At 55.2% G+C, this 22,947-nt stretch overlaps 1 protein-coding gene across 1 annotated transcript in view; it reads right to left on the bottom strand.

Annotated features, from left to right (window-relative positions):
• LOC117651972 (Down syndrome cell adhesion molecule-like protein Dscam2) overlaps nucleotides 1-22,947 on the bottom strand; it is a 57,581-nt gene that overhangs the window by 19,636 nt on the left and 14,998 nt on the right. Inside the window, exons 2-3 of the mRNA XM_034396599.1 lie at nucleotides 21,646-21,788; nucleotides 17,744-17,942 (exon numbers count right to left, since the gene is read on the bottom strand). Of these exons, the coding sequence (XP_034252490.1) occupies nucleotides 17,744-17,942; nucleotides 21,646-21,788 (342 nt within the window). The remainder of the gene's footprint in view (nucleotides 1-17,743; nucleotides 17,943-21,645; nucleotides 21,789-22,947) is intronic.

Genomic DNA, 22,947 nt, shown 5'->3' with positions numbered 1-22,947 from the left:
TGATGAGATACATTTGGGTGTGATACCCGTGGAGGCGGGCGAGGGGCTCTGTTGGAGGACAACTTGGGACGCTGTAGTTGTGTTGTCTCGCGGCTGAGGCGTCAAGTTGTGGCCGTGCGAAACAGAACGCCGCACGCTCCAGGCGGTACTCGCCGAAAAAAAAATGGTTCCTTTCTTGCGCAAAATAAAAGAGAAACACATACAAACATCGCAGTGCTTTATTTGCACAAAGAGGAGAGCAAACGCTTTCGAGTCAGGTTGCTGATGGAGATTTTCCTCAGCAGACGTACTTCCTCAAAGGAGATTCTGTCGTACAGAAACTCGCTCTCCCTCCTCCATACACCTACACATGCGCACACCCACACACACACACACACACAGAGTAAAACATTTTCTCCGAGGCGAGAAGGGATGAGAGCGCTCTGTTCGGGCGAGTACAGGCAGGGATGAAAAAGCGGAGGGCAGCGAATGAGGTCCGCCCAGCTTATCAAGGTGAAGGAGGGCCAGACCACGTGACATTTGTGTGGCCTTCGTACATAACAGCGTATCTACAATGGGATTCCCTATGAAGATACGTTGTTGAGTCAGATGATCACTCATTTCCAGGGTGCGTTTGGTCACGATCTGGTCTCAAATGCCTGGGAGGTGGGGGCGGGGGCCAAGAAGGGGGGTCATAGTACAGGACCAGAGCCTCCATGCAATACGAACAGTCCCCGCTGTGAAACACTTTGAGGCAGTAGCAACGATATCGGCGTGAAAATCCAGGCTTGTTTCTTTTTGGCAAAGTGTAGCGTGAGGCCAAAGGATAGGGGCGAGGGTCAGCCCTCGCCGCTAGGCGATGGTCCGTGTAGTGGCTGGTTGTCGGACAGCCCAACTTATAACTCAATCATCGACACCGTAACACGGACCGCGGTCGGTCGGCCCACTTCCCCAACCCCCTGTCCCACAAAAAGCATGTCCACAGCCACATCCACGTGCTTGTCGCCGGCACATGAGAGGAGCAGTTAATTGACTTCCCCCAGAGTTTCCCGCCGCGAAGCAGGGCAAACAAAAACATCAGTCTACGAGGACGAGGGCGGACCCACCACCCACCGCCCGAGACACTTTTACAATTCAAAAATATCAATCTTCGGAACAGTTAAGTCAACACAAGAGTCCCAGAGTATATTTGTGTTTGATTAACTCGATTTTTCTCGACCATGTCTTCGAGTGTAAAACTTTTCTCGTGGAGAGCCCACCCAGTTGCTGCGCCGCCTGGCCCCTACTCCGGGCCTCTCATTTCGAAAGCAAGCACACTGTACTCTTCCGGCCGAAAGATGATCTGCGACGAGTCAATTTTCTCCCAAGGCCCCGCCGCACCGCATCCAACTTGACCGCCTCCAGACCGCCCCCAGACCGCCCCCAGGCTCCGGACATGCCGCCATCCAATTTCGAAACAATTCCGCGGGACAGCGGGGAAAAATAGAAAGCAAACAACATGCCAATTCGAGGCGGCCGTCACATCCGAAGCGTTACGTACCACAGCCCTGAAAAAAAAAAAACAAGAAAAAAACGGGGGAGCACAGAAGTCACGTGATCGCTTATGTGGTGAAGTTACTTTTCAGTGTCATTTGTATGAATTATCTTTGGTTCGAGCTACACATTCTTTAAACGGTTCGACCCGCGAAAAGGGTATCCAACTAGAGCCGCTGCCCCGAACTACCAAGGAAAAGGTGGAGACGGGGACTAATTTAACGCTCCGAAATAACGCAGCGTGTGTGGAAACGGGGCTGAAAGACGGAATGGGGGCCGCGTCGGCAAAAGATGGGGATGGAAAAAAGAGAGAGAAGGGGGGTGTCCAGTTCATACGCTTGCAGCGAAAGGGATTTTCGCGGAGGGGGAGGCCCTGCTAAATTGCCAGGAAGTAATGAAAATGGCTGGCGATTCTTTACCTTTGTCTCGTGATAGCGGGAGTGTACGGCATCAGCACCGAGCCAGATGTCCTCGCAGTGCCTCTGTGTGTGTGTGTGTGTGTGCGTGGGTGTGTGTGGGCGTGTGTGTGAAGAAAGTGGCCAAGTCGATAGCGGTGGTTAACGACAACGCCGCAAGGAAGATATAGACCCGAGCGAAGTCCTTTCGCCACGCGACGAGGACAGGGAGGATCATTTACTCTGGAAATGAAAAAGGCCACAGAAGAGGAATGCGATTACATCATGCGGTCTCGTCTTGCTGAGAGTGGTGGCGGAGCAGAGTGGAGAAGCAAGCGAGGAGGTTGTTCACGCAGTGCTACAGTCTACTCAAGGCAATAATTGCTGGCTCATCAAAGCAAGTCCCCTGTCACCACCGCGTTCCCACTGATTTCCGTCTACTGTTTTTTTTTTCGGAAGACTTCCCCCTCACCTGGTCTGAGCACGTCCCCCGTCAAATGCCGTTGAAACACAATTTGCGGGACCTGACGGGACTGCCAACAGGATCGCGGCCCCGTTCGGCTTTTAAAAAAAGGGCACACGTGTCACGAATACCTGTGTGACGAGCGGCGACGCGGTTTCCACGGGCTAGGGGGCTAGGAAGACAGTTTCAAGACAAAAAACGATCAAAATCGCAAAATCGATCACGACAGCGAGGTGCTTTCTTAAAGTGTACGGAGGACACTGTCTTACCCGGCCCTTCGACGGTTTATTCTCCTCCATTTTCTTCTGGCGGTGTGTGCCGGCGTGCAAACACTGCGCTGTCGTCGAGAACTACTCCCCCAACTTTTGACTGCAATAATTGAGAGACAGCGCGCGGAGAGCGGAACGGAGAAGCAAATGGGGCTTTCTGGCCGTAACAAGAAAAAGGAAGAGGTTTCAAATCAGCGGGGTGTTTCCTTTTACGGTGGGCCTCCACAAAGGGCCAGTGACGATAAGAAAGGGGAGAGAGAGAAAAAAAAACTGTTTGGCACAAAACGCTCCTCGCACCAACACACACACACACACACACACACACACACACACACACACACACACAGAGGGACGCGCCTGCATCCGCGAGAGCCCCCTAGCTGCACTCGTTGCCGAGTAAACAAGCGAGCAAGGCGGAAGCGGCTTAATTTAGTGAACTTGATACGCCGGTGTGTTTCGAGTTTAGTTGTTCCTCAAACAATCAACGCGCTGGCTGCGGCGACTCATCACGTTCCATCCCCCCCGGTCTCTCTCTCTCTCTCTCCTCTCTCTCTCTCTCTCTCTCTCTCTCTCTCTCTCTCTCTATCTCTGTCTCTCCCCCTTCTTGTCCTCACACTCCGTGAGGGGATGGGCAACCCCCCCTCAGTGCATGGACCAGGTAATGTGCTCGCCTAATTATCTTTTGCGAAAGGAGGAAGCGGGCAAGCAGGTCCCAACTAAAATAGTCGAGTTGTATCCTGGCACCGGCACGCTGAAAACGAACACACCGTCAAAAAGACGTCCGGTCAAATCAATTTCTAAGGTTATGTCGAATGGCACTTAGTGACGCATTGGTAACGATTACCGAAGAGTTGTAGGTCCTTCTGGAGCGACTGCTCCTTTTATTGTGAGCAGCAAAGTCTTGCGCAGGAGGATCGTGTCACACGGATGGTCCAAAAGATTTGGCAATCCTTCCCCCTCCTCTTGTCTGGCTTTCGCGCCAAAATGAGCTCCGCGGCCCTTCCTTCCGCGTCACTGTCTGCCGCGCCTTCGCGCCGCCGGTCTGGCGGGCTGGTTATCACCTCCCCTGCACAATCTCCTCCCGCGCAGCCCTTCCAAAGTGCTTGCTAAACCAGCGGATGAATAATCATGCAAATAAGACGCGGCAGACGATACGGGGACGGCGGGCCGCGGCGGGCCGAGGGGAGCAGTGCGAAAGGTTGGCCGTAACTCAGCCGCCTCAAGTCCGCGTACAGTCAACCAAAGTCTCTGATACTTGCGTATCACATTGCTTTGAGATCTAATAGCGTGAAATCTGCTACGGCGATGTGCAAGACTTCCAGATTGTAGTTTGTAAATTAAATTATTTTCGGGGTGGGGTCGTAAATCTCTCCGCCTACGAGATATTGACTCCGCCGGGCCGACCAGGCCGACCCCACACCGCGATATTGCCAATAAGGTTGCAATTAGCGGGCCGTTTCGCCGGCCTGGAGTTACGGGACGGCGGCGGCAAAAATTGGATCCGTTCAAAACGAGCCTTGTTTTTTTACGGGGACTTTGCTTCCGCTCCCGGCAGCGGGAGTGGGGGTAGCCGCTGGCTAGCGCATGTCTGCACCCGCCATTGGTCAACAGCCTCGATAGGATCGACTGAAGAACTAGTCTGGCCGAATTCAGTCTTGCCACCGGCTCTCCCTCCACCTTGGACCAGAACTCTGAGACGCCGTTCGGTGGGACAGGCGGCCCCCTGGTGGGGCAAGGCCGAGGGGAACCTCCTTCTCGGGGGGGGGGGGGGGGGGGGGGAGGCAGGCAGCACAGCACTGGGCAGCACATCAAAGCGTGCGTTGGCTGCACTGCGGAACAGCGAAACAATGCCACGACTGCCAACCCAAACCGTACACTGCCGTACGCCAGGCTATCTCGAGCCTCGGGCGGGCCGGAATCGCGCGCACACACACACACACTCAGCCCATGGTCCGACGAAAATAGCCCCGCTAGATACACACGCGCATCCCCGTTCCCTTCAGAAGTCGAAGGGGCACTGATGCCGAGAGTGATTCACTTCCTGAAGAAGGGGGCGGAACCAAGGAGTCCATTTTTCCGAAAGAAAAAACGGTTTTCAGTATTCCGCCTTCTCGGCCGCGAGCCTCACGGATTAGAGTGATGATGCGAGGAGTGTAAACACAACAGGGAACCGACTGTGCTTCACATGAAGAAATGCGAGTTCGATCGCTTGCTGATTTTATTTTTGGAGGGTCGGAAAGCAATTTTGGTGAGTTGAGGCATCGTTCTTGGCAGTGCCCGGCTAGGTCCGGCGGGCCATCGCGACGCTCCAAATCGGAAGTCAGTAACTGAGTTGACGAGCCTCCCGCCTGTACAATGACAGACTGGCCGCGCCAACTATCAATTGGCCCGGAAAGAACAAATAAAAGGGAGGAAACAGAAAAGTGAAAGAAGAAAGAAGAGGGGGAAAAAGCAATGCGCCCCTTTTTCTGTTCCAACGCACGCCTCGCTGAGCAAATCTATTTTTTTGTGCTCCACCACGGCGCGCTGCCAAGGGTGGAGTCGTCGCCAGCCAATACTTTTGATGAGCGAGAAAGAGGCACACGCGGTTTAACAGCGATTTTCAGGGCCACGCATCGCCCCTTACAAATCTTTTCGGTCATCACGGTCAGATAGTCGGTTCAGCACCATGTTTTACACGGTTACAGAAAATCAATTTCATTTTTAGTGCTTTTTTTTCTCGCTTAGGATGTTTCGGGACGTTTCTATCTAGAGCACACAAGTGTAACGTACGACTGAACTGCCAAACTCACCTTGCGGAAAGATATACAGATCGATCAAGTTAAGCTCCTTGGCCGGCGACGACTGGGCCCATATTTACCCTCGTGACCTCCCAAACAAAACCTCATTCTGTTCAGGCAACAGGAGATCCGCCCGTAGGGTCGCGAACTTCATGAGCGGTGCCGGCTTGTCTAAAGCGAGTTCCTCGCTTGCGAAGAAAAGCACGAGGAAGAGCGGCGGCGTGCGCACGGAGGGCGGCAAAACAAGCAAAGAGTGCGCGACCTCCGGCTTCCGATGAGGAAAAAGGACCCCCGGTGACGCCGGCGGTGACGTCAAAACGGAATACAGGGCACTGTGTGAGATATCGCCCCGCCTCACTAGCACAACTATCCTTCTTCCCTCCCGCTCTTCTCTCTTCCTTCCTCTCTTCATTTGTCTCCCTTTTTTTCGTACTCTGTCCCATGTGCCTTTTTTCGGCGGCAGTTGTATTCTCCCGGCGCGGCTTTTAGGCCGCAGAGCGATATCCAACGGACAGGACGCACAATCACATGATCAATGGGGAGGGCGGGGGAAAAAAGCGGCGCAAAAACACAGAAAGGGCGCGTGTAGGAATGGAGGCGCGACAAGGAGATAAAACGACACGTGGCTCGTCGCCAGCCAGCCAGCCGGCCAGCCAGCCAACATTCAGGCACGCTAGTGAGCGCCAGCCAAATTCGCCCTAATCAAATGCCGAGATGCGATTGCTTCCGTCACACACACACACACACACACACACACACACACACACACACACACACACAGTTGACTGTCCATTACCTCACCAGCATGCACGCACTGTGAAGGTATTGATTGGCTGAATGCGCGGCAGTTCTAATGGAATATTTTTGTTCTATTTGTCGTTTATAGAGGTAATTTCGCAATTTTTCGCAACATAAAATTTGTCTCTTTTTGAGAACACTGACTTGCACGACAGAGTTTTCGTCCTAAAAGGCACCCGTTTCCAAAGCGGCCCCACCCACCCTAAAGCGTGGCCGGGTTCCGGAAGCGGTCCCGCCAGACAGGCTGACCGAAGTGCCACTTACCCGGACCAACTTTCCCTCGGCAACTTCGGTCCCGGGTTCAAATCCGCCTCTATTTGCATCCGGCCTCCGGGTGACCGCCGCCCTTTCCCCGCCGATTGGCCGGCCCTGCAGCCTGTCTGCCCAGACGGGCCGAGGGAGTCGAAGGAGCCGGCGTAGCCGAGGGGGCTAACAAGCCCCTCCTAATCCAGGACGCGCCGGGACGCACAGTGGGCCGGAAGACCGGTGGAGGCGGACAAAACTCTAGACGCGTTTTGAGCTCCAGAGTCGCTGAACAGTACTCGAGCCGAGCGTGTGACCCCACTAATGGATTGCACTCCTCACGAGGAATCCATTGGTGGGGTCACACGTCCGGTTGGAGTCCTGCTTAACGACTCTGGAGCTCAAAACGCGTCTGGAGTTTTGGCCGCCTCCACCGGTCTCCTGGCCCACTGTGCGATGGTGGACTGCTAGAAAGGGGGGCCGCGGATGCCGCTGGGGCCCCCTTCGGGGTGCCCTCCGGGGCGCCCCCCGGACGCCAGCGTCGCTCCGCCCCCCCGCGGGGCCCCGCGGGGCCGCACAATGTCCTGTCAAAACGTCCGGAGGGGCCCCATTCGAGTGAATAAAGGGAAAAGGGCTGCGATCGGGGGAGGGGGGGGGGAGGGGGGCAATCAGGGCGATGACGACCACGGCCGCACCGAGCGCCATCTATCCGCGGCCGAAACAAAAGGATACCCTGGCGGCAACTTCAGCCGCGCCGCGGACAAAGGCCTCTGGCTTTTTCACCAATTGGGCTTCGGGGGCTACCAACAGGAACACATTATCGTCCTAAAAAAAAGGCAACTGAAAAAAGTCAAAAACGCGCGTGCCAGAAACACGGCAATCTCCAAAGCGGGGCGGCGGCTCGGTGCGCTTTGGGGAAGCGGCGAGAGAGAGAGGACGCCCGACGGACGCAGCAGTGTCTCAAATCAGTTTACGTCCGCTTCATTTAGCGCCAAGCTCTGTGAGTGCGTGGTGGGGATAAGGGCTGGGGCGGCTGCGGGGCGTACAACACCTTCTGTTCGCCCGATGGCCGCCACTCCATTGCCCTTATTAGCACGGCCTTCTTCACCACCTGTTTACCGTTTTCGGCACCGTACCCAGAAAAATGGTGTCTTGATTTTTAATTTTTCTGGTTTTACAAGAAAAGAAAAGTCTTAACACAAGGAAATTTTTTGCATACAAAAAAAAAAATGTTTAGATAAAAAAAATTCTTGAAAAAAAATTTCTTAATTTAACTTAACTTTTTGAACTTAATTTCGTAACCCGCTCTTTAACTCAAGTTCATTTTTTCTTGATCCAAGAAGTCATTTTTGGGGGGTGCGTGCGTTGCAGACGCACTTCCTCCTCACACTTCGTGGTGTCCGTTATGCGACCCTGCAGAGCTCACCGGCGGCGACTGTCACAGCGACTGCCTGGCGGCATCGTCATTAGCTGGGCGCGTCCCAGCCGAAAATCCCGGTTACGGTTCCGGAAAAATTCTCCGCTTACGATCGTAAATCGCCCCAAATTTTCCGGTTGCGATCGGAAACCGGACCTAATTTACGGTTACGGTCGGTCACGTCCCGGTTACGATCGGACTCGTTCCGGTTACGACCGGACTCGTTCCGGTTACGATCGGACTCGTTCCGGTTACGACCGGACCCATTCCGGTTACGATCGGACCAGATCCGGGTCCGAGGCCGGACTCGAAGAAGCATGTCCCATGCGTTTAAGTCTCCAGCGAATTTTCAGAAACACTCCATAACTTGTGAACGGTAACTTAAAATAAATTTCTGAAGTCAAAATTGGGCGTAGCTCGCAAAGTTTACCCTGTGGTCATGCATATATATAGCGGATCCCTGCTTGACGGAGCACCACAGAAGACAAACTTGATGTCTTGTGACACTTTGTACTCCGACCGGAATGGTCAGTTACGGTCGTAAACCCTTCCTGGTTACGATCGTAGTCGTAACCGGAAATGTCCGAAATTACGGTCGTAATCGTATTCCGGCCGGAATCGTATCCCGGTCGGAATCCTATCCCGGTCGTAACCGTACTCGGAACCGTAACCGGGATTTTCGGCTGGGGTGATGCGACACTTGCACGCCGCTGTTCGACACGAGGACCAGCGACCACCGTGCCGGCGCCGCTGCGCTCCCGCGGGCACGGTCCGGGCCCCGCCCCGCTACGGCTCGGCCGACGACCTGTGTCACCGAACTTAGCCGCCGATCCGTTATTTACGCAGCGACCTGTTGCTGCGGACCGCGGCGGGGCGGGGCGGGGTGGGGTGGGGCGGGCGCAAGGCGTGGCGCCTATAAGATGAGACGATGATAGCTTCCGATTTATGCCACGGGGCGCGCAGAGCACATACAGCGAGGAGGGGGAAAAAAAGCCCTTGTGCCTTAAAAGGTCAAAATAAAAATATGCACTACAGAGAGAATGCTAATGTGGAAAGAGAAGGAGAAAAAAAACGCGACTTGCATTATAGCTTCAGCTAAGGCCAACTTTTCCATCGTTCAAGGCAGCGAAATCACGTCGGGCGGCAAAATATGCGGCAGGCAAAAGGGACCCGCCACTTTCCCTCCCTAAATTTTCAAATTCAATATTTGTTGTCTTTTGGGCGTGTCGTCTGCTCTGGGCGTTCCAGTGGCGTTCCGGCGGCGTTCCGGCGCGCCAAGCAGTCCCTCATTCACGACAAAGGCGGGGCGGCGGGGCGCATTCAAACGGGGGGCGTGTGAGTGTGGTCGTCACGCCGTGGGGAAGGTGTCGGCGGGGCGGCCTGACAGACGCACTCACACACACACACACACACACACACACACACACACACACACACACACACACACACACACACGGACACACACACACACACACGGACACACATAGAGACAGGCGCGTCGGCGCGCGGCCGGGTAATTTATATCCCGCCTCCCACCTGGCACCACATAAATTAAAGGCAAGTGAAGTAGAGGCAGACAGCACAAAAGCAACAAAGCAGCCAATAAGGCGCGAGCACGCGCCGCTCTCGGCTTCGGATTGGGCACGCCGAAGGGCCTTCGCCGAGCCTTTTCGGACGAACGCGGGAGGGATTAATCCGCGATGCGTGTTCCGACCGCGAGGCGCGTTCCACGGTTCCATATCGGCCGACAATGGGCGTCCGTCGAGTCCAGATGGCCGCATGGCCGCAGGACGCGCTCCATTTATCCTCGGCTGTCCGGCCGTCTTGCCTTCTTGGCCGCAACAGTGTGCTCCCGCCGCTCCGCCCACTGTGAGCTCGCTGTAAGCACGCTGTAAGCCGCCGGGGCAGAGACGGCACATGTACGCACGTGCAGTGGCCAGCCTGCCTCTGTGTTTTTTTTTCTAAACCGAATGGTACCCGACGGTGACATTTGCACACCAAAATGCATCAAAAATTTGCTATTTACTGAAATTTAGTAAAGTTTGTCGAAGTACTTTCCAAAATTCAGACGTTTTTGCGTAAAATTTATCAAAAATTCAACTGAAATTCATTTGTATGTACATCAAAATTCTAAGTAATTTCCCCCTGTTATCTTTCGTTTATTAGTTTAAAAAAAAATTAAAAATTCTGAAAAATAAAGAAGCTTTCCTGCGGCCTGTTGTGCATACACTAACAGGCTTTCTTTTCGCGGCGCAGGAATTTTCTTCCCCTCTCTCCTGTTTACAGGTGGAAACCCCGTCTTCGTATGAAATGGGAGACGCAGCAACGCCATGTCATGGCGGACAACATCATTTGCCAAGAGCACCTGTTACGTCGCGTGAGTCCGTCCGTTCACACACACACTCGCCAAAACACACACGCACACATGTCCACACACACACGAGCGCGCGTGTATTTTTATCTCGTCAAACTCGCACTCCGTCCGCTGGGTACTCTCCCGCTCTCGCCCCCGCCAACACACACACGAAGCCCTTAATTAGTTTCGTGTCTGGGTTGGCGGGCACCTCTTATTTTAGATAATCTGCTGCCTTCTGCTTTGTCAGCGTTCCCCCGCCGCTTCCCGCCCTGCGAGGTAGGCAACCCAGCGCGAAATGTGACCCTCACTGACCAGCAGTCTGGTCACCGAATGGAGGTGAACCATTCCGCGAACCGCATCGCCTCCCTCCCTCACCGATTCCCTCCACGACCCTCCCCGGCCGAGCCCGCCCAGTTATCTGCACCAAAACTCCCCGTGTCGGCAGTGGATTACACGCATCGCATACAAAGTAATTAGGACCTGCAAATTTTCGCGCTGTGTTCTAATCCCGACGCAACTCTCCCCTTTCACCCGGGCTAACTTTTCACCTGCCCCGCCCCCTCCCCCGGCGCACTGCACCGCCCAAACAGACGGCGCTAAAGGGATCAAGCGCGTGTTATTAAAGCTCGCGGTGGTGGGGGTGGGGGATTGATGCGGGAATTAGAACATGTCAAAAGAAACAGAACCTGGCCTGCGCTGGGCCGTGTTCCCAAATAATACCCCGGCTTAGGCGGGGGCTGTTGCTGCAGAGCGTGGCAAAGCCGCCCCTGGCCGCCCCCTCCTTGGGCCGGGCCTCGGCCAGCCCGACGGTAGGGCCCCTACCCGGCGACCCCGTGCCCCGTGCCTATGCGTCTTTCCCATTAGGGGGCCTCAAAGTTCCGACAGGTGCACGTTAGGGGCCAGCCTTATCGAAGAGAAGATTGACGAGGAGCGGCAAAAAGCGTCTCCAGGAGCCTCGCCCGGCAGGCCAACGAAATCCCGCGAGGAGTGAAAGGAACTGATGGGGAAAATGATCACAGTACAAGACGCTTCAACACCGACCTTCAAACCACTGTTCACTCCAGTCAGCCAGTGCAGTTGCTTCCGCCTCACGCGGACCAGCCACTCCACTGCAGTCAAGTGGCTGGTGCCGTTTCCGAAAAAGAAGCCCCCTTTTCAAACTTTCGCGAGAGACTCTCCTGCCGGCGGGCGACACCTCTCCAGAACGCCCCGGCAACAACAACAGCAGTTTGGTTATAAATGAATTCCAGGCCCGGCAGGCCCGCCAGGCGCAGGCGCCGTCGGAGGGGGCGAGGCAGGGCGGAGGCAGCCGCCGGCAAGTTTTGACAGTCGCGTTGAGGGGTTTTTATTCGCGCGGGAGGAGTTGGCTGGCGTTATCAGGGCGGCGTCATACTCCCCCACCCCTCCTTCCCTTGTTTTCCCGTTTTAAGGCCTACACCGCCCCAAACAGGCCATCTGCTCAAGTTCCCTTGCCTCGCGGAATGGGGGTCTCGAGCGAGGACCCGCACCGCTCCTCGGCCGTCCCCGGCCGCCACACAAGCGCTCATACACGCGAAAATGGTGGAGCTTGTCGGAAGCCACGTGGTTTTGGGAGGAGCGACGCTTTTGAAACACCACCGTAATGAGGTCAGGTTGGTCAGATGACAAGGTGAGCTGGGGAAACAAATCTCAACCTGGAAGATGTTCAAGTTGATGCAAGGGTCCCGATAAACAGATAATTATTTTTTGAAAAGGGAAACAAGAAACTGGCAGTTCCCTTCCAGTTTTCGAGTATTCAGTCAAAACGTTGCTGTTTTCCGGGCGACCCCTTGAAACAGCATTACGACAACAACAAACCTCTCCTCCAGTGCATCGCCGCTGAATGCGTCTTAATTTCGGCATGACACAAGAACGCGGAAAGCGTTTCACCGAGACAGATGTTGGCGCGCGCAACACGCGCGTGTGGCATTCCAGGGGCACCCCCGGCACTGCCGACACGCTGCGAAATATAAAGCAGTGTAATGGCGCGCCGTGGAACGCAGATAGGCTAGGCCTCCCGAATGCAACGACACCCACACTGTCGAAATTCAAGCTGACACCGTTTTCGTCGTCCTGTCATAAAAGACAGTGAATTTTTGGCCGTGCAGGGCCCTGGAGGACAGAGAGGGTGTGCAGAGTCGCCGGAAACGGAAAGAGAGTGACAGGCAAAGGTGGACCAAGGCATTGTTCTATTGACAGTGGAGCAGATATCGGCGCAGCCGGCAAACAGAAATAATGTATTAGCCGGTTGCTGCAGCGGCGCGGACAGTGAGGGATGGGCCGAGTGGTGTGGCCTAGGTCACGAAAGAAAGGCTCTGAAGAAAAAAAACAACGGCTGAAAAAAAAAACTTTCAAAAAACGAGGTTATGTTTACAGATGGTCGGTAACAATTCGCGCTCGTGCACGCACTCAGGAGGTGCTTTTGCCTTTCGGAGCTCGACAGGATCAAGACTCTGGAAGCCACTGCAATTTAGAGAGTATGGCCGTTACGGAAGGCGAGTGGGTCCTTGGTGAGAGCAGTACCAGGCATGAACACAGGCCTGCCCTCCGCGTAGGCCGTGGCCCGTTTCCGGGGCGGGAGGGGAAGGGGAAAGGGGGGGGGGGGGACTTCGTGACCTCTTGCCATAAGGCAGGGCTGAGACTAATTATTACATGAAATATGTATGCGTGTCTCGAGGAATTCTATTTTCCTGCCAGGTCCTTCACACAAACACCGTCCGAGTAGCGGACCGTGCGGGTAGCAAAGATGCAAAACACCGAAAAAAAAGTGTGTGCGGGGGGTCTTTCTGTTTCCTGTGAACGGAGCAAAATGCGCACTGCGCTGCTAATAGTGCCCCGTGGGAGAGGCAAATAAGAGAAACGAGGACGAAAAAGGAGTAAGGGTTACGACCAGGCAGGCAACCCGGCTCTGGTTACATCAAAACACCCCCCCTCCCCCGGCGCCACGGCGCGCCACGGCAGCGCCACAGCCACCGGCGTACCGTACTCCCCCCCCCCCCCTTTCTCCCTCTGCAGCCAGATTTCTGCTGCAGAAAATGATAAGAAAAATGGCGTAGATACACCGCCTTTATTACACACCGAGCGAGACGACCTCGACAACGGCGCGGCAGTCGCGTACTTTACCTGTCGTATGCCCGTGTAAGCGGAACGGGGCCGAGAGCAGTGGGACGCGAGTGTGTGTGTGTGTGTGTGTGTGTGTGTGTGTGTGTGTGTGTGTGTGTGTGTGTGTTGTGTTGTGTGAAAGAGGAGGGTTAGAGCGAGGTGTACCAAAGAACATGTAGGAAAAACTCGCGAGCAGCGAGAATTGAACATTCGTACTGAAAGGTATCTTAATTTAAAGGCAGCTATTTTAACACCCTACTGACCGGATGAAATGGACCGAATGAAGACGTCTGACACAGAACCGCCCTGGTGGGCTACTTTCAACGGCAGCCGTCTGAGACGGGCGTCCTTCTCCCGGCCGGCATGGCCTCCTCGGCCGCCAAGTCATTCTAATGCGGAACTTTTGGCGGCTTTGAGATGCCGAGATGGACGGCATTGTTCTCCGTGAAAGTCCGTCACGTGACGGCCGTGACGGCGGGCGAAGAGCGAATCCCACTTGCACCACTTTGAAGTCCGCACAAAGGGCCGCCATCTTGGAAACTGTTTGGCCTGTCTGGCGTGTGCGCGGGTCAAGCCGACACAAAGGCGACATTACGCTGCGCCGCCGACAGAAATATGCGAATACGAGAAGAGAGGAACCACGATGCCACTCGCCAGCATTGTACTCGCGGAAGAAAGTTTGGAAATGTGAGGGAATCGACCCGAGGAAATGAAACCGTCATTAGGGGGCTATTCAGAAGTTGGAAAGAAACCGTGAAACTCCCAACGAAAGGCGGCACAAACAAGTGAAAAATTACTTTTCATTTTTTTTTCAGCTAGCCGTTATTTTTAAAAAAAACTGCGTATGAGTGTCAGAGCCTAAATATGGTTGGAAACCTCAAAGCAAAGCTCATGTTAAAAGGGAATTTTTGCTTTTTAATTTAACTAGTCCAATTGAATTTCATCATCTTAGAAGCTCGTCATTTAATTATTTATTTTCGCGAGTGTCTTGCCCGAACCGCAATTCTTAATGTCAACGGGGAATTCGTTTAGGGTCGCGTCACAAACATTGTTTGGTTCAGCGAGATTGGAGTCGGGCGATTGATGCGCTGCGATCGCCCTGTCTGTGTACCTTGGGAGAAAAATGTCGCTTTGTTTACTTTTAATTAAAACTGTCTGCTCATCCACTCAAACTCAGTGCTGGTCCTTTCCGTTGTAAAATGTCATGCAAATGGGTCGAGAGTCACGATCCGGGGGCTCGTCACAGGAAACGATTCTATTTGGCTGTATTTCGTTTTCGCAGGTACACAAGCAAGGCCCGGTGTGGATGTTTACTTGTCGAAACGAGAGCACATAGTGTGGCAACGTGGTAACTTCCTCCGGATCGGAATTGTTTGGGATTGCTGGGGCGACAATGAGGAGCAGTGCGAAATCACAGCGCCAATTAACTCAGCTCTGTCAAAACATTTGTCTTTGATGACACTCAAAAATTTTGTCGGACGGTTCGTGTAAGCCATCAGTCAATAATCAGTATGAAAAATCAACTCAAATGTCCCCGTTGGTCTCGGACCTATTTTCCAGAGAGTGCGCAAATCCTTGTTGCGAAAGCTATTTCCGGCGGAGGAGTTTATTCCGGAAAACAAGCGAGGTGGCAGTGACAATGCTGCGCCCTGCTGAGCCCTCCCTTTGGCGAGCAGCGGGCCGGGCCACGGCGGGCCACGCCGGGCCACGGCGGGGTGAGCGGCATAGATGACTTAATAGGATTGCCCGACTGAATTAATGTGGTCTCCCGGCGGCTGCTTGTTATGTACACCTATTTCAAACAATTACTTTCGGATGAATAAAGATGACGTCCGTCCTCCAGCGGAAAGGGGGAAAATTGGAGGCCTTTTCACCTTATGGCTTTGCGAGGAGGCTACTACAGGCCCCGAGTCCCCGAGTCCCAGCACGGCAAAAATTTCGTGCCGGTGAGTTTTCTTGTACAAATTCAGCCAGTTTTTCAAACACATTCCCAGAGCCCAGAGGACATTTTTAAACCCTGTGCTGACTCGCACGAAGCTGTGCTCTTCTTCCGAGGAAGAATAGGATCATCGCATCGACAGACTCACCCCTTTTTTGTTTTCGGGGCTTTACGGTGGACCCAATAAAGCGGAGAGACGCAGCTCGGCTTGCCGAAGCACGGGGCGCGTGTGGCTAGCAAGCTTAGCCGCCAGACCGTCTCAACCCTGGCGCGCATTCACACGACTCAAGGCATGCAAATTGGAGTCGGTTTAGGATTGAGCACCGTGAGAAGCCATCCAGGCTGCCAGCCAGCCCGCCCGGCGTGGCCTGGCGCAGCAAGCAGCGGTTGGCTTCTGGCGCGGCTTAAGCCCGATTGTGTCGATGGGAGGCGGCGAGGTCACGGAGGCCATGGGGGCTGCCGGGTGCTCACTTCGACTTTCCCGTGTCCATGACCCGTGGGGAAGCTCCGGCGGGCCGCCTAAGACCGGTCCAACGACTGCACTCGACAGCGGCAGCGTGTGTGCATATGTCTCGTGTATATACGTTTCAAAAAATGACCAAAAAGTGATTGAATCTCCGAAATAAGTCGGATTTGCTGACTTCGGGCAGCCAGTGTGTCTAATTTAGCTGAGGTCACAGGCCTTCCCCCATTCTTAAGACCCTTCTTTTTCTGGAAAAGGCTTTGACCTCAGGAAGTTTGGGACCAGTGGCTTCGCAAAAGTGGTCAAAACGTGATTAAAATCTGACTGAGAAAAGTTTATTTTGCTGAAATAACAAGTAATCCTTTCGGGCGTCTGTAGATCTCAAGACAGTCGGTCGAGTCGGGGCGGGCCTCGGCGCTTCCCTTCCCATTATCGCCGGAGTGTTTGGCATAAACACGATGTCGCTCGCGCTTGGCCTCGCGGCCCGGCACTCCGCTGATCGCCAAAGTTTGCAAAGAACACTGCAGCGCTGGCTGTCCACTCCTCATCGTGCTTCGCTCCGACAGTTAAACAGCAAACACCCGCCGCCCGATTATTCGGCGCAGGACGAATCTTGGCGCGGACGCTTTCGCATGCGAGAGGCCGAGCGGGGGAGAAAAATGTGAATTATGCATGAGGGGCGAAGGAGTGGATTCGGCGCGCTCATGGTTTTCACGAGAAATGATGTCGTCTGCTTGTCCTTGCGCCGTCCTGAGGACACCCCAGTCGATAAGTGGGACGCAACAAAGGGGCAGGAGTCCACCCCGCCGAAAAGGAAGGCAGAGACCGTCGGCTGCTGTGTCGTGTATCATTGTGTTTTTTAATGGATTTGTTTTAAACACGAATGCCGCTGCTTTTTTTTGCATAAAGACCAGGGGTGCCACGAAGTCTCCCCTAAAATATTCAAAATTCTGCATAAAAAGTGCGTGGTTTTTTTTTCGTCCTGTTCCCGGCCATTTCCTCTGCACGGTTGCAAAACGAACACTAATTGACACGAGTATCTGCTTTCCAGCGACACACACACTCACATCCACACACACACACACACTGGTACCATTCACTTTGCCACCGCCCCCGTCCGACGCCCCAAACAGAGGCGCGACCCACATTCACTCCCCCCCCTTTCCTTCCCCGCTGATAATGAAGAGAAATGTGAGACAGGTCCGTTTCGCGGTGCAGCGACCGACCCTCTCGCCTTATGAATGGCACGCCCCCCTCCCCCCTCCCCCGGGCAGGGCGCGGCCCTCGACAGGACGTTTCGCAGTCCGGGAATCGCCCATAAATATCCACGTTCGCAACGTTCGTTTTACAGCGTGGCACTGGTTTCACACCCCGCTCGCACCGATCAATTTTCGGCATCACTCGCCTGTCGCGCGTCAGTGAGCGCCCGCGGAGTCCAGCATAGGCAACCCGCTCGGCACGCGCGCGCCGAAGGCCGATCTCTCTCAGGCTGAGACCCCTTGCCGGATAAGAACGCCCCCTCCGCCAATAAGGGACTTGCAGCTCCCCGCGTTTTCCCCTGCATTTAAATATTCAGATATTAGGCCGCCTGCGCATATTTGCGTCGAAAAAAGGAAGAAGCGAACGGAGCCCTGCTCGGCGTCTCTCCGTATCGGCCTGCGAAGACACAGCGGGCAAGGAAGAAAGGCCGAGACAGAAAGGAGAAACGGAATCCGTATATCGAGGCCGGTTTACGCCGAGGCTTGTGGCAAGTGGAGAAGACTGCCGCAGGCGGCCAACTCAAAACGCGTTGTGAGCTCCAGAGCCGCCGAACAGGACTCGAACCTAACGTGTGACCCCACCAATGGATTCCTCGTTCGGAGAGCAATCCATTGGTGGGGTCACACGATCAGTTTGAGCCCTATTTAGCGACGCTGGTGCTCAAAACGCGTCTGGGATTTCGACCGCCCCCACCGTTCTCCAGGCAAATCCACTGAGCGATGCCTTACCTGCCCGCAGCCGCACGCGCCGCGACAAGATGGTGCCCGCGCTGGAGGAGGCGCGGCAGCGGTACGAGGTGGCGTGGACGTCGGCGCGGTACTCGTCCGCCGCGAAGGCGGGCAGGTGCAGCGACCCGTTGTGCAGCATGCGACGCAGCCGCGGGACGTCCGCCGCCACCGAGCCGTCGTCCAGCAGCCAGCTCAGCGTCTGCACAACAACAACAACAATTTTACGAATTGGCCCCCGGGGAAGGCAAGGCACTAGGTCGGTCGACTCTGTGAAACAGGTACACTTCACAAAACTCGTCCCTAATAACACACTTAAAAAAAATAATTTCGAATACAACTTGTTCTGATTGTAACTGGATTTTATTTCGAAAGTGTCGGGCCGGACGGTGGACACAGCACAGCGAAGTAACGCTGAGTACCCCGAGTGGCCGCCCGGAGATTCATCGCCACCTCCCTTGGCTGGCCGCCCGCCATGCTGCCACCCCACTGCAGCCTCGCACCTCCACACGGTACTTAGGCCCGGCACAAGTTTGAGCGGCGCATCGGGGGTTGTGCCACGGCAAGGAAGCGCAACCGGAGGGAAACTTTGAGAGTGGTGTGGCGCGGCCAGTCTCCGCCACGTCGAACAACCGGGTGTCTCTCTTTAAAATCGTAAACACATTCCGCTCTCACAAAATGCACGAATCAGAGGTCACTATCTCAAGCATTAAACACGCATATTTCTTCACAACTTGAAGCGTGAATAAAGTTCGTGCGGGGGGTACACCTCAAGTTTCCGGCCAGGCGGATGGTACTAAAAAGACGCGCCCCCCTTTTGCTGCTTTGGGGAAACCCTTGTGTACCCACCTAACTCAGCCAATTTTTGGCCCGATTTCGACGGGACAGGTCTCGTTCAACTCGGACTCGTGCGAAGCGCGGTGCGGGGGTTACATTGTGTACCCCCGTTACCCACCGGTCCCAGCTAACTCGGCCAATTTCGGGCCGATTTCAACGGGACGGTGTCGTTCAACTCGGACGATCGTGCGGTGCGAGTGCGGGGGTACACATTGTGTACCCACCATGTGTACCCACCGTGTACCCCCCATTTCGGGCCGCAGCCCCGGTTGCGACCACTCTTTTGGGAAAGGGTTATCAAGACAAGTTCAATGCGACCATAAAAAAATTTTTTGGACGCCCCCCCTTTTTTCCAATATACGGGTTTTGAAATCGATATTTTGGAAAAAGGGGGGTGCCCCAAGAAAATTTTTTAGGGTCGCATTGAACTTTCTTGATGAGACCTTTCAACGAGGGTCGCAACTGGGTCTGCGGCCCAAAAGGGGGGTACACGGTGGGTAAAACATGGTGGGTACCCCAAGTGTACCCACCGCACTCGCACCGAACTGACCGTCCGAGTTAAACGACACCTGTCCCGTTGAAATCGGAGGGAAATTGGCCGAGTTAGGCGGGTACACGGGGGTTTACCCGGCGGGTACACAAGGGAAACCCCACCGCACGCGCTTCGCACTGACCGTCCGAGTTGAACGAGCCCTGCCCCCGTCGAAATGGGGCCCGAAATTGGTGATTTAAAGGCGGGGGACACAATGTGTACCCATAGCAGCGAAAGGGGCTGCGTCGTTTCGATGTACCCATCCGCCTGGGGGAAAATTGGGGTTCCCCACCGCAATAAACGTGATAATTTGTTTAGCAGTGCCCTTTTCGGACCCTGCGGTGCGATGCAGGACGGCTCGCCACCGTGCCAACATCAAAGGGTCCGCCTTTACATGACAAGCCGCGCAGACGCACAGCTCCGGGCCAGAACGGCATTTACCCAAATGAAAACGCTTTAAATGCCGAAATCTGGGCGTCACACGGTGGCCGATAATGTGAACGTGACCCAGTCACAGTCGCACGACGCATCACTCACACACACACACACCCACACAGAGAGAGAGAGAGGGAATGCCTCTTGTGCCAAGAAGGCCCAGCCAGGTAAGGGACCAGGTTTCATTAAATGTCCGCACTTTATGGCTGACCCCGGCACACGTAAGTCCTGAATCTCTCCCCGCCGAGTGTCCCCCATCCATTGCCTCACCCATCCCTTTTCCCCCTCCCCCCTTTCCAGAGTCCCTGCCCGCTGCCAGTGACCCACCCCACCGGTGTCCTGCCAACGTCCTTTTTTTCATCCACCTCAAAAAAAATTAGACCCACTTACCGAAATTTTGGTTTCCACATATTTAATTTGACATTTAGGATGGATTTATGTGACTACCTTTGGTTGGACCTGGTTTTTGATCGTCTGGAGTTTTGCTGTGTTTTAACTTTAAAAAAAAAAAATCAGTCCCCTTTGCTGAAGCCTTTGCAGCGACCAAGGCTACACTTTCCACGGTACCTGAAACGAAGCACCTGTTTTCTCTACCTTGCCGCTGCCTCTGGTGGGCGGCCCCCCACTCCCGCTCCAGCGCGCTGACCCTTCCCTCTACTTTATTCGGGGCCTTTCCTTTTTTTCCAGTGGGCTCGCTTTGAATCGGCGTCACGGGCGCATCATTTATATTGGCCGGCTGGCAGAGTCATCAAATACGCACGTCAATGGCTGCGCTGTGCGGTGGGCCGGTGGGCCAGCACGGCCGCCAATTTTTCATGCCGCCTCACGTGAGGTCATGAAGACCGCCGTCGTCAGCGCGCGGGGCGGGGCCGAGCCCAGGGCACTGGGTCGTGCTGTACCTGCCAATTATACTGGCCTCCATCGCCATTACGCATCGAACAGCCGCAACCCCACGGCCCGGCCGCCTCTGGCCTGCCTGCCTTTGGCGCGGTCCACGTCCACCACCACACCGCAAAGTCCGATGGCCTCGTTCCTCTGGAGGCCGCACGAAGCGCAATGGTGGCAGCGGGTGACAGTGACATAAAATAGACGTCCCAAAGCCTGCCCATTTTCACAAAAAAAAAAAACACTTTTTCGGGAAAGAAACCAACCCGTGGGTTTCTTGCGGGTAAAAAAGGCCATCCACCTCGAAATTGAGCACGTAAACATACAAGGAAGACGGCCGGGCCGATCCAGCGGCGCGGCCGTCGCCACGTCCTCCCCCGGGGTTGCGTGGATCCATCTTGCGGGACTTCATCTCGAGCAACTGGTCCGCCCCAAACGACGCGCATGCGACCGAAATTTTGACAAGGCGGTTTATGAACGGACGACGCCTGGGCGCGCGCGGCACAACGCGCCAGGGGCACGGCGCCGGGGCCCCTGCGGGAAATCCCTGGCTCAAGCCCCAAAAGTGGAGGGTGGGGGAGGTGAGCCGAGGCAGGCCAAGGCGCGCTCCTCTCAGTTTTTCATAACCTGCCCCGTAATGAAAGGATAAGAGGTGGCAGCGGGCTGATGCGGGTCGTGGTTGCCCGAGGGGGCACACTGTCGCGTGCTCCGCCGTATTTCACGGAGTACACGCGCTGTGTTCCCTCGGCGTTTTCCACGCCTTTGCCGGCAGTGCGCTCCTCGGCCATTCTTCACATCGCCAACCCTTGCCTGATCAAACAGCCGGACCCTCCAGGCGCCCCAGCCGCTCCAGCCACGAGGCCTCTGGCGGGGTCGAGGCCGCGGCCCGGCGTGATAATCTCCAGTGGAAACAAGCCACGTCTCGTCACCTCTGGCGCCGCCCAACGCCGCAACCTCTCCCCGTCCCTGTCCCACCTGTGAGGTAATCCACCGCGGTGATTGTTTTCTCTGTTGTAATGACGCTGGCACACTACTCCGGCCCTGGCGCGAGTCGACGGGAATGCGCGCGAGCATTGAGGAACGACTTTCAACTGATAGGCGGACAAAGGTTGTGGGAACTCACAACCCCTTTTCCTTTCCATGCTTCTGTCTGAGGAACCATGACGAAACTCCACAACAGTAACAACAAAACCTACGTTGAAAAACTAATACTCACCGGCGGCGGGTCCCCGTGGGCGGCGCACAGCACCGTGACCCCCGAGCTGTTGGAGAAGTCCACCTTGTTGGCCGGCTCCTGGATGAACACGGGGCCCGAGCCCTGCTGCGACCCCTGGCCGGCCGACACGCCACCCCCGCGAGCTGGAACAGGAAGGTTTCAATCAGAAAGCATCGCCGCGTTTTAGGAAGAGAGAGAAAAAAGGACGAAAAAAGGTTCTTTGTTTTTATTTGGGGCCGCGTCGGGGCGTTCCGGAAAATCCGAGGAGGAGGCCTTCACTGGGCACGATCAAAATTTAATATCTTCGGGGAACGTCGTCGCGCATGGCGGGGGCGTTCGGGGCGGGGGCTATCATAGCGGCTTTACGGTGGCAGTTTGGACACATTTGCATGCCACCGGCATCACCGCACTTTCTTTCCGCCATCACTCGGTCGCGCGGTGCTTCGACTGGCCCTCGGCCTCAGTGATAGGCACAAAGAGGCTCGTACGTCGGGGAGCGCAGGAACAGAGTTGATTTCGTCCGGAGAGGCGGAGCCGGGGAATCTGTGCCCAGTCTGTTCAGCCGGCTGCCAAGCTGCCGGCGACAAGCAGCAGCAAATACGGACCAGCTGGCACCACTCTAGGACCTCCCCTTTCCGTTCAACCAGCTCCACACACACGCACACACATCAAGGAAGCCACCGGCACGCCTAAACACAGCCGCTGCGGAATTGTGCCCCTTCTTCATTTATCACCCAACTAGCATTCTGCTTGACTAGCCTTAAAGTAAATAGCATTCTGCTTGACTAGCCTTAAAGTAAACTCCTCCTGCGGTTGACATGTGAATCACTTTACAGCCCCCCTCCTCGTGGAACGCCAAGAATAAGACCTTTGTGTCAGATTTCCCCGGAGCGCAGAAAAGGGGTACAGCCCACACAACGCATGATTAGGTCAGGGTATGGCTGCGGAGTGGGGGTCGGGGAGCAAGGCAGGAACAGCTTGCGGTTTTCCTCCGAGCGACACGGACAAACATAAATATCCGCCAGGGCCAGGCTCCCCGTCTACGCCCCTATCAATCAGTGGCGAAACCGCAGGCTGCAGTTCCAAACTGTGTAGTCAATGCAGGCGACCGCGGAAGCGCTGGGCGAGGCGCCGGCATCACACCCTCGTCTAAATGCAAAGATATTTGCTTCCCGCACGGCGGCGCGGGAAGCGCGTTTGAGGTTATCCGAGACGACACAATCCGGGCCGGAAATCAGCGAGGGCTTTCATTTGCCGCTACTTGCTCCGGCGTGCGTGCCTCCTCTCTTCAAAAGCAATATG

The sequence above is a fragment of the Thrips palmi genome, unplaced genomic scaffold (genome assembly GCF_012932325.1).
Source record: "Thrips palmi isolate BJ-2018 unplaced genomic scaffold, TpBJ-2018v1 HiC_scaffold_6, whole genome shotgun sequence".
Taxonomy (NCBI): Eukaryota; Metazoa; Arthropoda; class Insecta; order Thysanoptera; family Thripidae; genus Thrips; species Thrips palmi.
The sequence above is the reverse complement of the archived record's forward strand: the minus strand, read 5'-3'. Positions and strand labels throughout refer to the sequence as shown.